The 13,643-nt window shown below is 51.8% G+C and overlaps 6 protein-coding genes across 6 annotated transcripts; 3 read left to right on the top strand and 3 right to left on the bottom strand.

Moving 5' to 3' along the window:
* Positions 1-1,485: 1,485 nt before the first annotated feature.
* On the top strand, positions 1,486-3,072 carry DSM5745_04576 (uncharacterized protein; the record flags this gene model as incomplete). Its single annotated transcript, XM_026746592.1, has 5 exons — positions 1,486-1,683; positions 1,739-1,843; positions 1,943-2,167; positions 2,242-2,384; positions 2,466-3,072. The coding sequence occupies 5 exons, from the start codon at positions 1,486-1,488 to the stop codon at positions 3,070-3,072; spliced, it is 1,278 nt and encodes a 425-aa protein (XP_026604072.1).
* Positions 3,073-3,211: 139 nt separating this feature from the next.
* DSM5745_04575 (glycoside hydrolase family 47 protein) lies at positions 3,212-5,208 on the bottom strand (the record flags this gene model as incomplete). Its single annotated transcript, XM_026746591.1, has 4 exons — positions 3,212-3,248; positions 3,301-3,558; positions 3,618-4,412; positions 4,499-5,208. 4 exons carry the CDS (start codon positions 5,206-5,208, stop codon positions 3,212-3,214), a joined length of 1,800 nt encoding a protein of 599 aa, XP_026604071.1.
* Positions 5,209-6,463: 1,255 nt separating this feature from the next.
* Positions 6,464-7,499, top strand: DSM5745_04574 (uncharacterized protein; the record flags this gene model as incomplete). The annotated part of the gene is made up of 2 exons (XM_026746590.1): positions 6,464-6,477; positions 6,530-7,499. The coding sequence occupies 2 exons, from the start codon at positions 6,464-6,466 to the stop codon at positions 7,497-7,499; spliced, it is 984 nt and encodes a 327-aa protein (XP_026604070.1).
* A 514-nt stretch (positions 7,500-8,013) lies between these two features.
* DSM5745_04573 (calmodulin) lies at positions 8,014-8,856 on the bottom strand (the record flags this gene model as incomplete). The annotated part of the gene is made up of 6 exons (XM_026746589.1): positions 8,014-8,048; positions 8,105-8,317; positions 8,384-8,509; positions 8,600-8,615; positions 8,689-8,745; positions 8,782-8,856. The coding sequence occupies 6 exons, from the start codon at positions 8,854-8,856 to the stop codon at positions 8,014-8,016; spliced, it is 522 nt and encodes a 173-aa protein (XP_026604069.1).
* A 1,240-nt stretch (positions 8,857-10,096) lies between these two features.
* Positions 10,097-11,468, top strand: DSM5745_04572 (t-SNARE syntaxin TLG2; the record flags this gene model as incomplete). Its single annotated transcript, XM_026746588.1, has 4 exons — positions 10,097-10,140; positions 10,188-10,720; positions 10,780-11,123; positions 11,193-11,468. The coding sequence occupies 4 exons, from the start codon at positions 10,097-10,099 to the stop codon at positions 11,466-11,468; spliced, it is 1,197 nt and encodes a 398-aa protein (XP_026604068.1).
* Positions 11,469-11,857: 389 nt separating this feature from the next.
* Positions 11,858-13,318, bottom strand: DSM5745_04571 (uncharacterized protein; the record flags this gene model as incomplete). Its single annotated transcript, XM_026746587.1, has 3 exons — positions 11,858-12,711; positions 12,762-13,016; positions 13,069-13,318. The coding sequence occupies 3 exons, from the start codon at positions 13,316-13,318 to the stop codon at positions 11,858-11,860; spliced, it is 1,359 nt and encodes a 452-aa protein (XP_026604067.1).
* Between the last annotated feature and the right edge of the window lie 325 nt (positions 13,319-13,643).

Here is a 13,643-nt window from a genome sequence, read left to right as displayed (position 1 = left end):
TGGACATAATATCGGATTTGAAAGAACGGCCAACTCACCAGGCACCCGCGACAACGAAGACAGAGCAAAGATGGTCCAAATCCCAATCAAGTCTGTAAGCTCTCAATGGCAGGAGACTGTCGTGGTCAGGCATCGATACTCCTGGATTGATGAAAGGCTGGACGGGGGAGAAGCAAGGAGTGCGACCATGTGGAAATAGGTAGTCCAATGCCCGGGAAAATCCAATTTCAAGATCCCTGCAGGCTTGCACCAGCCAAGTCCTCAACCAATGCCTCGGGGTGACGAGTCACAATTGCCGACAATGAGCTTTTGAGTTCCAACGCCAACTGCTAGTACTTTTCGGGGTTGCGTTGCATCGCACCTGCAAGTGCAAGTGACCAGTCGTCTCAACCGTTCTAGTCTCGAACAGCCTCTCGGGACCTGCCCGGCAAACCGCGCAGATCATCATGCTGTTGTACTATATATGAAGGTCGGAAGTCCGAGCTTCATAACCCTCTCTTCAGCCGGCGAGAGATCGGTAGCCTCGTGCAGAAAGTGCTGCAGAGAGCTAGCAGCCCCCACAACGCATGCTGCGTTGGAATCCCAATCGGCGATCGCGACTTGATTGTTTTCTTCAGCACATGCCGTGTAACCTCGCATTCCGTCAGACGGTCAGAGTCCACACCCATAAATCAGACAGCGCCGCATCATTTCCGCACAACGAGTGACAGTGGCTGACTGTCGAGTCGTCGTCAGATATCACGAGATGGCGCGCGGGAATTCTTTGTGTTATCTTGACGCCCAATAATGGGGAGCTAAGTCCGGAGGCACGCAGGCTGGCAGCCCCTTGTTTGGGGGGGCACTGCTCGCCAGCGATAGCCGTGCGTGGTGTGCTGACGTGCCATCGCTGCGAGGTCCGCAGGAAAAGTAAGCTGGAGCTGAAGGGACGAGGACGTGCCATCCTTGCATCGTGGAGACGGTCCGGCCAGGGTCAGAACTGAAAAGCTGGCCAGCCTGGCCTGCTCATACCATACTAACATACTGTCGTGATCTGAAACCGAGGGTCTGGGATATATGCAGCCTTTCGAGTGAAGATCAGCGACAGGCCGCATTTGCATCCCGGTGGCATTGGACTAGTAAACTTGCTTTTTTGAGCCCTTTGTTCTCCCTCGCGCAGGCTCCAGACTCCCAAAGCTTATTGGCGGTGTTCGGCAGACTGCTCGTGAGACTGAGCAGGATTGCTCGCGTGGGAACAACAAAGAAGCGCATGGGTCTTAGGTTTGTCCTCACTTCCGGGTTTCGCCTGCGCGCAGCACGTTGTGAGGACTGATAAAGAAAAGAAAACATAGCAGCCCTAAACGGACAACCCTGGAGACATGCTCGACGAAATGACTGAGCGGTCTTGCTTCCAACTGATGCCCCTGAGCCTGGAGGAATATAACCAGCTAAGACCCCGCCACTCGCTTACGCCTCGGTGTCGGTGTCTCTCATTAACCAGCCATCTATATGGCCGGCCCTGTCGTCCCTCCGGGGTACTCGCCGCCATTCCAGGTGGTCGATGACCTCCATCACGGAGCATGGATCATCATCGTCGCTGCGCTAGGGCTCGTCCTGTCGCTAGTCAGCTTCTCAATCCGGCTATATGTCCGGCTTGCTCTGCATCCGCCATTCGGGAAGGACGACTATGTTTTGCTGGGGGCGACGGTATACTCATCTAGCACGCAATGGGTATCAGAGCTGATTGTAATACTCTTAACAGATAGTTGCCATTATCCAAGTATCGCTAATCTTCGAAGCCGCTGCAAAGGGTCTCGGCACCTCGATGACTTTGATTGATATTAAAGATCTGCGTATCATCCAAGTTGTGAGTGAAACCTCCATTGTGGTCAAAGCTTGAGCTTGAGCATCCCTAGCATATCATATCTCCGGTTGGTTCCCCGGGACTCGGGCTGACAATCCACAGCTAATCATCACCTCGGACATCCTTTATCTCCTCACGCTATACACAACAAAATGCTGTGTCGTGGGCATCTATCTGCGCCTCACACCTCAAAAACTGCATAACAGGGCATCATGGGCTGCACTACTCCTCTGCACCCTCTGGATAATACCAGCGATCCTGATTCTCACCGTGGACTGTGGCCTGAAATCGCCCTTGAAAGGATCCAGTGGGCAGTGCGAGAACCTTGTACGTCTCCCTGATACCGAGGCAACCGGTACTGGTGCAAAACACATAGCTGACGCTTTCTTTCTTGAACCTAGGTCCCGAGATGGAAGTTCGTCGTCGCCCTAGACATCGTCACCGAACTGGTGCTCTTCGGGCTCGCCGTCCTCCTGCTAGCCGGCCTCTTCATGCCCTTGAAACAGAAGTTCACCATCGGATTCGCTTTCGTCTTCCGATTACCGTGAGTTGCACCATGCATCCCCAAACAGATGAAGTCCAAGCAATCATGCCCAAGCTCTAACCACCATCCCCTGGAGAACAGAATAATCACCTTCGCCGTCATGCACATCTACCACCTCAACAAAGACATTGGGTCGCATGACCCCACGCGCGACGCAATCCCGTCTCTCATCTGGGGCCAAGTGGAACTGCACTACGCCCTCGTCGCCTGCGGCGTCTTCTGCCTGCGCCCCTTCATGGCAGCCGTAAGCACAAACTACGGCACGGCCGGCGACAGCACGCTCGAAAGCACCCGCTACGCATACGGTCAGACTCAGAAGTCGTCTGGTTACCGCTCAAAGTCTGCCAGTGCAATGGGCTCCGGGGGCGGGACGCAGGTAGTCATTGGGAACGAGGCGGTGGCGTTTGGCGCGGCGCGCGAGGAGATGGATAGGATGAGTATGGATGGGGGACATGGGGGCGCGGGGTCCCATGGGCCCGATGACGATGTGATTGAGCTTGTGGATTGGGATCATGCGAGGCCGGGGAGTGATGGGACTCATGGGAGCGCGAGGATGATGATCCGGAAGGATGTGCAGATTAGTGTGGAGTATGATGGGGGAGCGCCGGATAGGGTCTTGCATCATGAGTCGGAGTACTGGGATCGGTATCTTGAGGCGCAGCGGCCTCGGACTGGAATGGAGAGATAGATCGATATCTTTATATAGCCTATGTAGACACGAGATTCCCAAATATACCATACTCATTAGAAGTCCAAACCCGGTACTCCGTACAACGCCATCCCTTTACCCGAACATGGCTTTAGACGGATTTCCGATATATTACAATTTACGACGGGCGCCTGAACGGATGCGCCTCAGTATTTCTATACCTTGTTAGCACTCATGACACCCAGAATAGCGGGTGGTTGAACTTACAGCACATATTCGTCCAGACTAATAAGATCCGGCTCGGAGAATATAAGGTAGAAGTATTTCAGAGTCTCCGCCAACCAGAAGCTCTCCATGTAGTCCAGCTGCTTCGGCTTCGCCTGCCGCACATCACTGATGGCTGCATGGGCGTATTCGGTCCGAGTGGCCTTCTCGATGTTCCTGAACATGCGCCACGCGGCATCCTGGTACTTCGTATCGCCTGTGATACGGTATATTATGAACACGGACTCGATTGCTTCGGGCCTGCGGACATGTCAGTCAGCAGTCCTTTAATAGAACCAAATGCGAGGGACTGGAATTACCTCAGCATATAGCGTGCATCGGCGATTTCAGCAACCCCTGGGACGAGGCCGAGTTTCTCGATGAGCATTTGAGCAGCCTCATCGGTGTCTGCGATGTTGGCGTGGTCTGGTGGCCGGGCGCGGACGTCTTCATACCACTTTTGCTCGTCCCACGGGCAATTTTCGGCATCGTCACAAGGACTGAGGTACATGATTTCAGGCATGATTCCGGAGGGCATGATATCGTACGCCCAGATGCAGCCGTCAGTCAGCTTCCGAGCAATCGTCAGCTCATCGGTCCGATTGAACACCTTGGCACCGATGCCTACTGTGCCCCCAAGGTAGCACTTGAGATGTTCTGCTTGCGCATCCACCTTCTTGCGATTGGCCTTTGTGCCAGCGTAGATGTTTCCTGAAAACAACACATCCGCGCCGTCCTTGGTCATGGGGCGAAAGAGCATCCGCTCCTTGATCGGTGGCATGGCAGATTCGTACATCCGTTGGTATTGCTGCGTCCGCCCTTCAAGGAGCATGTGCTCCTTGGGGAGGTATTCATAGGTGGAATCTGCCATTCCACCCACTGTATACCGGGGATCTGAGAACCGCAGGCTGCGAGCGTCAACCAACATGGGCCATAGGCCAGGCACCATGGTGTCTTTCTGGGCTGATTCAAGGTAATCTGTAATCCGTTGGATTGCGTCAAAGTACTTTTGATCACCGGTCAATTGGGACATCCGGGTAAACTCAAGGTTCAGAGAGCCCAGCTCCGCGAGTATAGTGTTCCCACTCGGATGTATGGTCTGCCCTGATGCGGATCTAACAGCCATTAGTACCGATGGTTTACTTAGTTGAATGATGCCCAAGTTTGCAAGTGAAAGGGGCATAGGGTAGAGCATCCTCACCTTGTCCAGTCCCACCGAGATTGGGGCATCCTATTCCTCGTGTCAAACGAGCCGTAGAGGAAGTCTGCAATCTCGGTCGCCTTCTTTATCAGAATGGGATATTTGCCCTCGGTAAGGTCGTGTGCACCAAGAAGACCCCCAAGGTATCGAATATTGGTCTCAAACACGTTGATCTGGATAGAGTCGGTGGTTGAGAAGTCGATATGTTCGAGTGCTTCCAGCGCATCCTCGAACTCGTCCATGAGTCCCATGATAATCAGGGTATCAAGAGAATCAACCAGGGTCGCCGCCCAGCCTGCAAAGGAAGTCCTGTACCCACCGCTCAGTGGTGACAGTTCATCCCGCAGCCAGGCATTGTCCTTGTAGCCCTTCCATGCATGTTTGAAGGCATCTTTCACTGCGTTCTGCTTTCTTCTCCGCCACATGCGAGCAAGCCATGATTCGGCGGGAAAGTCGTACTGGATCTGAGGAATCGGAGATGGGGAGGTAGTTGGCAACGAAACGTAATCGGAAATCGGATACTGCTCGGCATGCTTCGTCCAATGGATACGATCGTCGTCTTTCGCGGGTTCGGTCACGTCATGGATTGGATGTGAATGGTGCTCGACATAGGACCTCTCCGCGCCTGGCGGCAGGGTGGTGAAAACAAGATAGATGAGAAATGTGAGAATGAAGGTCGGCAAAGCATATCGTTTCTTTACCAGAAGCATGATGCTCGAGACAGTGTGTGAGTAGTTATAAATGTCAATTGCATTGAAGGAGGGGACAGCTGTGTACAGCTTGAGCTAGATCAATCATTGATCGATTGGCAACATGAACGAGAGTAATGCAGCAAGCTAATGCCAGCTGCTCAAAGCTTCTGCGGTGGGAATGTGAGAAGAATGAGAGTTGAAACTGGGGTGTCTCCAGTCTATCAAGGGCCCAAGGGGCATGGAGAAACAGGGCGATCTCGAAGGGATCAAGGTCAGTGCAGTGTCATGTCCAAAAGATCGTCACTGAGTCCACTTCTTAGTCTCCTCCCAGGAAGTTGGAGACCTGGAGCTCGTGATGGACAAATGATATGAAACAGCGTCTTCCAGTGTGGCAGTCTGGATTGCCATCATTCGCATACCGAGCGAAGCTGTCCCTTGCCATGCTTGTTAGTGTACAGCTATCTGAGACTGTGGCGGGATGGCCGAGTCTGGCCAGAGAAATAGGGGACTGGAATGCGTCAGGTAGAGCAGAGAAAAAGCACGAAGCATGAATCGATCTACCAGCGTTGCGTAAGCTGTGGTCCCTGAACCTGAGACGGGCGGTCCAGAGCGAAGCCCGGCTCCATCGCTTCTAATTTGGGGCTCAGCCTCTTCCCGCGTCTTGGCGATGAAGACAGGGATGGAGTCTCGACTCTTGACCTGAGCTGGAGCTATGGACCATGGTCTTACAGAGTTACTGTCTAGCGATTGAGATGCTTTATCTTTATCCAAGATGATAATGCCGAGGGCACCTAGAGGTACGATGATCTTGACGGAGCATAGACCCCAGAGTGGCCCCACAACAAAGCAAAAGCTCCGGAATGTTTGGCTGGTTTGCACTCTGGTCTCGGCCACGGTCCCGAGCTGCCAGCCACACCAGTCCACCGATGGATGGAAGGATAGATTCATAGAAGTCAATTGGGAGACAGCCATATTTTTATCTTACGCTGAAGCGTCACAGTCAGGCGTGCTGATCTGTCCTTAATACATGACATGTTATTCTGTTAAAACTTCCTGGTAGTTGCTTGAGCATCTTTGTTCTGAGGTCAGTTTTCAATACACACTCGTTACTTTGTGCCTCAGTTTCTAACTGTAGCGTAGGTCTAATTATCTTGCAAGATTGGATGGAAAGTGTTATCAAAACAAATTTGCCTACAGGGTTTAGTTATATCCGCTGAACCAGCATATCATTATCCCCAGCTCGAGTTGCATTGAACAATCTATATCCAGCAATATGCCTCTCTCAGGGTACACACTACCTCACTCTCTCTCACTTTGGCCTCCCAACTAACAAACCCAGTGTCTTCTTCATCCCCTCAAACCCAAACGCCGCCACAGCCCTAGGCACGGTAACAGAGCGCTTAACCTCCCTCTTCGCCGACGAGGCCACGCCCGTCTCACGATGGGCCTTGGAGCACAAACTAATGCGCGACACGCCCTCCTGTCTACCTCCCTCGGGGACCCAACGCCCAGCATTTCCGAAATTCATGCAGTTCCTCTCTCTAACATACTACCCCAACCACGGATTCATCTACACTTCCCAGCAGTCAGATAATGCTGGTACTGCACCAGACACGGCAGCTGCTACGCCATCCAGCTCACAGTCCACACAGGCGACGCCTGCCACAACGCCAATGGTCATGACGACGGTCCCGCTCTCATCAACCGGCGCACTCTATCAACATTTCTCATACGCCTGTCAACCTTTTTGGTGCCACAGGCACACGGTCACGGTGCCAAACGGGGTGGTCTACGAAATCGGTGACTTCAGAGTCCGTGTTGGCGATGTGCGGCAGACTCAACCTGCTGTACGGATGCGAGGGACAGTCGTGGAGATCGAATGGCGGGGCCCCTCGCTGTCTACCACGCTCTCGGGCTTGTACCAGTCCCAAAGACAGAAGAAGGCAGCAGCGCACAATCCGTATACATGGGGCAACGGCGACGAGGATGACGATGATTCCGGCATTGATATGGCGTTCCCTGATAGCGTGGAAGAGGCGGATATCGAGGCCGAGTATGCGGCTACTACGTCTCTGATCAGGGAGTTTTGGGCCAAGCTGGGGATTGAGGGGGCGAGGGAGGCTATCCTTGTACCGGATGTGGGGAAGGAGGTCAAGGAGCGGTTGCGGAAATTGAAGCAGCAGGGCAAGCAGGGTGTGGACAGGGTCGGACAAGATTCGAGTGGGCCGCAATTGGACGAAGACCCTGATCCGGATGCTGGTGTGGATGTGGCAAGACAGTTTATGGAGATCTTTAGATTTAACCGATGAGTAGCTTGGAATAAACAGTTGCTTTACTCCGTACTCGCATACTGGTGTTCCGGGTCTCCATTCTGGATGAAGCGTGGCCATCTTAAGTCTTGATCTTGGAGTCAGACTCGAGGTTCCGAGACATAGTCACCTGTCCATTGCCACTAACAAACCACGAATTACTTGACATAAGAGAAGAGACATCCCTGGCGAAGAGAAGGAATAACAGATACAGGCCAATTCCATGTAACAAACCCAACATAGAGAGGCTGGTAGGCGAATAATATTGTGATTTCCCAGCAGAAGTTTGTAATTTCAGCCTACCCAACTCTACGCATATCTCACTAACAGAAGGTTGAGAAACAAAAACAAAATAAAGGGGTAATCAGAAGTCAGAACAGAAGCTGTTGCAACCACCAGGTGCTGTATCCGCAATTAGATGGGCTACATTCAATGATATAACAACTAAGATGGGACATTTGGAAAGTGCCCACACCTTCTTCGCTAACGACAGACATCACAAGATAAGAAGCGTTTATTTTTGCATCATGAGTTGCACGAATTCGTTGTCTGCAGTTGATCAGTATCAAGTCTCTACTATCAGGCATAAGCGGGGCTCAACATACAGTCAATGCGGCCGTCACCATCCTGATCCGCCTCACGAATCATCTCGTCGACTTCGTCATCGGTGAGCTTCTCACCGATGGAGGTCATGACGTGACGCAGCTCAGCAGCGGAGATAAAACCATTGTTGTCGCGGTCAAAGACTTTGAACGCCTCTCGGATTTCCTCCTCGGAGTCGGTGTCCTTCATCTTTCTGGCCATCATGGTGAGGAACTCTATTTTCCAGTTAGAGCCCATTTTCTTCAACGCGGTGCATTGGGTGTTGCAAGTAAATCACGCACCTGGGAAGTCAATGGTGCCATTGTTGTCGGCGTCAACTTCGTTGATCATGTCCTGGAGTTCAGACTCCGAAGGGTTCTGGCCGAGCGAGCGCATGACGGTACCGAGTTCCTTGGTGGTGATTTGTCCTAGCGTCATTCGTTAAAATCAGTCGATATACAGACATAACACCAAAGCCGGATAAATGCGATCATGTTGTAGGGGGCAAATGCACTAACCATCGCCATCCTTGTCCTATAAATACGGAGTGATTAGTATATTCCAAGGAAATTCTCGTGCTGACGAGGAAGTAATCAATGCCACTTACAAACAGGGAGAAGGCCTCCTTGTACTCGGAGACTTGCTCTTCGGTCAGAGAGTCGGCCTAAAAGTGAAGCGTCAGCTCGTCTGCGCAGAATACCAGTACATCTGCCCCGCAAAGCGGGGAAGCGTTCGAACACAACGCCCGCCAGAAGGATAGGATAGAGCGTACCATTGTGATAGTAGTCGGTAAGAAGTTGCGAAAATTGAAAAAGGATGGGAGATGGAGCAGGAATGAGGAGAAATAACACGAGCGAGAGAGATGTTGGTGGAGATGGTGGGGGAGAGAGCGTTAAGGGGACTCTACAAATAAACCAGCAGCCACTGAGCTGGATGCCTGGCAAGGCGGTCGCTTAGTCCAAAACGTGACCCGCTCCCGGTCTTTCGTATCCGCGAAGGGCTGAAGGGCTGAATCTCAGCTCGGCTCTCACCAATACTTTTCGAACTGCTAAAGTCTTGTTGTTCTTGACTCAACACTAATGGTTATCTTATGCTGTGACGTGTTTCCTTGGCGAAGCCGTAATTTGGTGAAAAGCAATATCCGGCCTTGTACCGCTTGTTGAGCCGCCCCGAGCTCTAGACTGCCATCCACTGGTGGCCATCAAGACGCATATGCAATCTGGTCGAAACTCGATATGCACTCTTCATACCAGACTTTTACACCATTTGCCAGGTGAAACATTATCTGAATACTGCCTTGGACATCACTACCCCCGGCTGAAAGGTCAATCCTACCTGTCGGCGCTGTTGGTTGGTCGGCGGAAGCCAGCATGAACCATTGAGAGTCTGGGACGTCATCGATAACCTCTTGGCCCCTAGGCCATGCACACAATTCGGACTAAACAAGTGTCCGGCATCGAACCATAAATTCGCTTCGCACTTCTGGCTTGTATAAGCCACATGGAAAGCGATAAGAGGATAGTGGATCGACGGGCACCGCGGAGGAATCGGCCGCAATCATAGATTCTAGATTCTAGATATAGATTCACCGAACTCGGCTCCTTGATGCAGATTTCCTTTGCAGTTGTTTCGATCGGGTCCGCGCATAAGATTGCACCTCGTTTCTTGGCCTCTGAGCCTATCTAGAGGCAGAGAGGCCCGTATGAAGCTGCGGGCCAGGCACATTCCGGCCTAAACAGGACTAGCGCGGATCTCTCACGTGGGCTGTGAGCTGCCGATGTCCGTTGCTGCTGGCTGGATCGCCGTTACGTCGTGCTAGAATCTAAACCTCGAAACAGCTCAACTTCTCCTTCATTGGCTTCTTGAAATTGCGCAAGACTCTCATATACCCTAGACTCTTGCGGTTATCTTCGAAGGGCTATTTCATCTTTAATTTAAACAAACGATGCGCAGCATAGCATAAAGGACACTCGATAGAAGGATCCGGGGAAATCAACTCCCGTTAATCGTCCACCATGTGGCGGGACCGCACCAATCTGTACAGTGGCACTGCACTTGCGTATGCATCTTGCGCCAGTATATATGCTAACATCTGGGCTCTCACAGTTATATCTCCTACCGTCAATCATTTACACATCATCCTACGAAGAAGCCGCGCTATTTCGGAGCACCCAATGGCTTCTCCGATACAGCCTCACAATCTGAAGAAAGCCGGCGACTTATCTCCGAGTCCACAGGGATTGACGACGATGGTGATGCGATTATTGAGATGGACGTGCTACCGCCGCGCTGGGTCGATGTGCAAGACGATGTGACGGACCTACTCGCGGAGATAGCACAGAAGTCGGCACAGCTGGATAAGCTACACCACAAGCACCTATTGCCCGGATTTGGCGATGAGGAGATCCGGAAACAAGACGAGCGTGTTATTGAACGATATACCCAGGAGATCACCCGCGGCTTTCACGAGTGCCAGAAGCTTGTCAAGCGCATCGAAGTGATGGTACATGAGGCCAAACAACAAGGGGGGGTTAGTAGCGGGGACGAGACCATGGCGAAGAACATCCAGATCTCGCTCGCGTCTAGAGTACAAGAGGCCAGCGCTCAATTTAGGAAGAAGCAAAGCAACTATTTAAAGAGTGAGACAGTCAGGCTATCCCTCGGACTCGTACCAACAAGCTAACGTGTTTTCTGATAGAACTACGAGGACTCGAAGACACAGCGTCACAATTCGACCGATCCGCTACCCCAAGTCAAAACCCATACACAGACCCATCATTGATGGAGTCCGACGCCGATAAATCCTTTTCGCAAACCACCCTGATGCAGACAACACAGCGAATGACTGGCCAGAACGATGCCGCGATTCTACAACGAGAGCGAGAAATCAATGACATCGCCAAAGGAATCATCGAACTATCGGACATCTTCCGTGAACTACAGACTATGGTTATCGACCAAGGTACAATGTTGGATCGCATAGACTATAACGTGGAGAGGATGAACACGGATGTTCAAGCAGCCCAGAAGGAACTCAATGTGGTATGTCTACTCGAACGGCTCTGCTGGTCTCTATTTCGAGCTAAATAACGGAACTAATGAACTATGTAGGCTACTGGCTATCAACGACGAACCACAAAGCGCAAAATAATCCTTCTACTCATCCTTCTAGTGGCAGGCATGATAATCGTCCTCCTCGTCAAGCCGAAGAAACATGGATCCTCAGAACCTGCGCCGCCTCCATCCCCTCCGCCAGCTGCTCAGCCAGAGAATCCACCGCCTGGTCTGCGGCCGCGAGGTTTCGAAATCGCCTATAGACGCCCAGGATCCTCGTCGTTGACGCGAGTTGCTAGGAGTGAATGGGTCGACCCTGACATATGTCGATAACTTTTCGTCTATTCTAGAGATACCATACGATAGCATGCAAATATTACTATAATTCATGACCCGAGCGAGAAAGTTCTTCCTCGCGCTTCAGCTATTGACTAACCATAATATTCGAACGGCTTAGCAAACTGTGACGCAGGCTCGCTTTAAACAAGCGCCCAACAGCTGGGCACAATATTGGATAATCACCTCAGCAACTGCTCTCAGAATGCGTTCGAATGAAGACTATTGTGACACCAAGTTTGAAGAACGATGCTAGATCAAGAAACGGGCAATAGGTAAGCGCTATATGCCCTGTAAACCGACGGCTAACATTCAGAGTAATGTTGAAAGAAAATTAACCAGGATCCCGTATGTTTTAACAAATAAAAGATAAACTGTAAGGTACCTCAACTCTGAGCATTGCTCTCTTGGTTCAGCAGCTCCGCAACGTCCGCATCTAGATCCCCGCCCGCAAACTGAGCGTAGTCCTCTTCTCCGTGAGTGACTTTCCTTTTCTTGGTGTGGGATCCATTCACGTTTTCTACCCCGAGTTCTCCATAGGAAGGTTGGCGCAGCCCGCTTAGCCCAGGGATGGAAGCATCAGGTGTTTGGTCAAAAGCCAAAGAGAATCCGCCGATGGTCTGTGCTCCGTTTTCGGCATCCAAGGCTGTGTCTTGTGGCTGTTGATTCGGGGAGCCGATCGGAGTTATGGCTTCAACTGGAGGGGGCGTAAGCCCTTCGACCGCCGGACGAGAAGTGGCTTCGCCGCCTAGGCTAGTACCTCCCAAGTCCGCTGCTGGAGTATTCTCTGCGGACAGCCCTCGCATTATCGCATCCTCAACATCGCGCTTCTTCGCTTCGGTCTCTGCTCTCCTGTCCTGTAATTGGAGCGCCAGGGCCTCTTCTTGTGACAGGGCTGTACGATTGGTCTCAAGAAGTTTCTCTAACCCATCAATAAGGGCACGGCGTGACTTGATAACCTCTGACACCGAACTCTCAGCATTTGCCAGGCTTTTCAAAAGTGAACTGAGGCGAGCCGCATGTACAGGCGGGGTTGGCAATGGGGCATTCGGGTCGTTCATCTTATCGTATTCCACATTGGCAGTTGTGCCTGATGTACCAGATGCAACCGCCGCCTTCGATAGTGCTACCTGGAGCGGAACTAGCGGTTGCAACTCCGATGGAGTTGAACCCGACGGGCCCGAAAACAACGAACCGCCGAGCAGCGGTTTCTTGCCGGTAGAGCGCGATTTATCAATTTCTAAGTATGTGAGCATGTAGTTCACAACTAGATGGCCGGATTTGTCTTACCATCCACTCGAGCCTCAACGGCATCCTGAATTGGAGACTCGAAGATATTCCGTTGCCTCCAAACCTCGACCACACGTCTAATTTTCTGCTGGATATCATTTGATGATCCCTTGTATGCGGTTGCCACGGCTTCGGCGATGATCTGAATCGTGTTAGCACGGGCTTTCTCATCGGTGTCCATTCTATAAGTACTAACAGGCGAGAATGCAATAAGAAAGTCCTCCTTTCGCCGTGCCCTTGACTGCTGCGCAACCTCTGTTTTTTGTGTTAGTTTCAGATAGACAGCGATTTCCCGAACGGAGCGTACCGTTTGCGAGGTATATCAAGTTAAGGCGTTTTGCGGCAGGGGAATCGCGGAGTTTCTGGAGCCAGAGTTGTGCGGTACGTTCGGCGTGACGCCTAGAATTCAGTTCATATGTTGGTGAGTTGGCAGTAGGTGCATCTTCGACCGGATCATACCTGTGAAACATGACCCATTGCGCGACAGTGACAATGCCTTCCTGGGTCTCATTGAGCGCGGACAGCTTCGCCTTCACCGAGTCATCCGTATAAGCCATGTCGCTTTTAAGTTCCAGAGAGAAGTGAAGTAGCGTTTGCGCGGCCGACCGGCGATCAAGAATCAGATGAGCGTTTGGTACACTTCGTTTGCGCTGAACTGAACTACCCGTTGTCGCCGTGCTCGGAGATCAATTCAACTCTTTCAACACAGGACAAAGTTGTCGGAAGCTAGTGGCTATACAGGCTACCTAGGCCGTATCTATAGAGGAGATCAAGAGCGTTCGAGAACACTCACTTCTGACGTTTGGAGAGTTGATTAAGGAGCAACAATCCTAGCTCTCTGTTGCACCCAGGCCCGAGCTCATTCACCGCTTTCGTGGCAGA

The sequence above is a fragment of the Aspergillus mulundensis genome, assembly GCF_003369625.1.
Source record: "Aspergillus mulundensis strain DSM 5745 chromosome Unknown scaffold_4, whole genome shotgun sequence".
Taxonomy (NCBI): domain Eukaryota; kingdom Fungi; phylum Ascomycota; class Eurotiomycetes; order Eurotiales; family Aspergillaceae; genus Aspergillus; species Aspergillus mulundensis.
The sequence above is the reverse complement of the archived record's forward strand: the minus strand, read 5'-3'. Positions and strand labels throughout refer to the sequence as shown.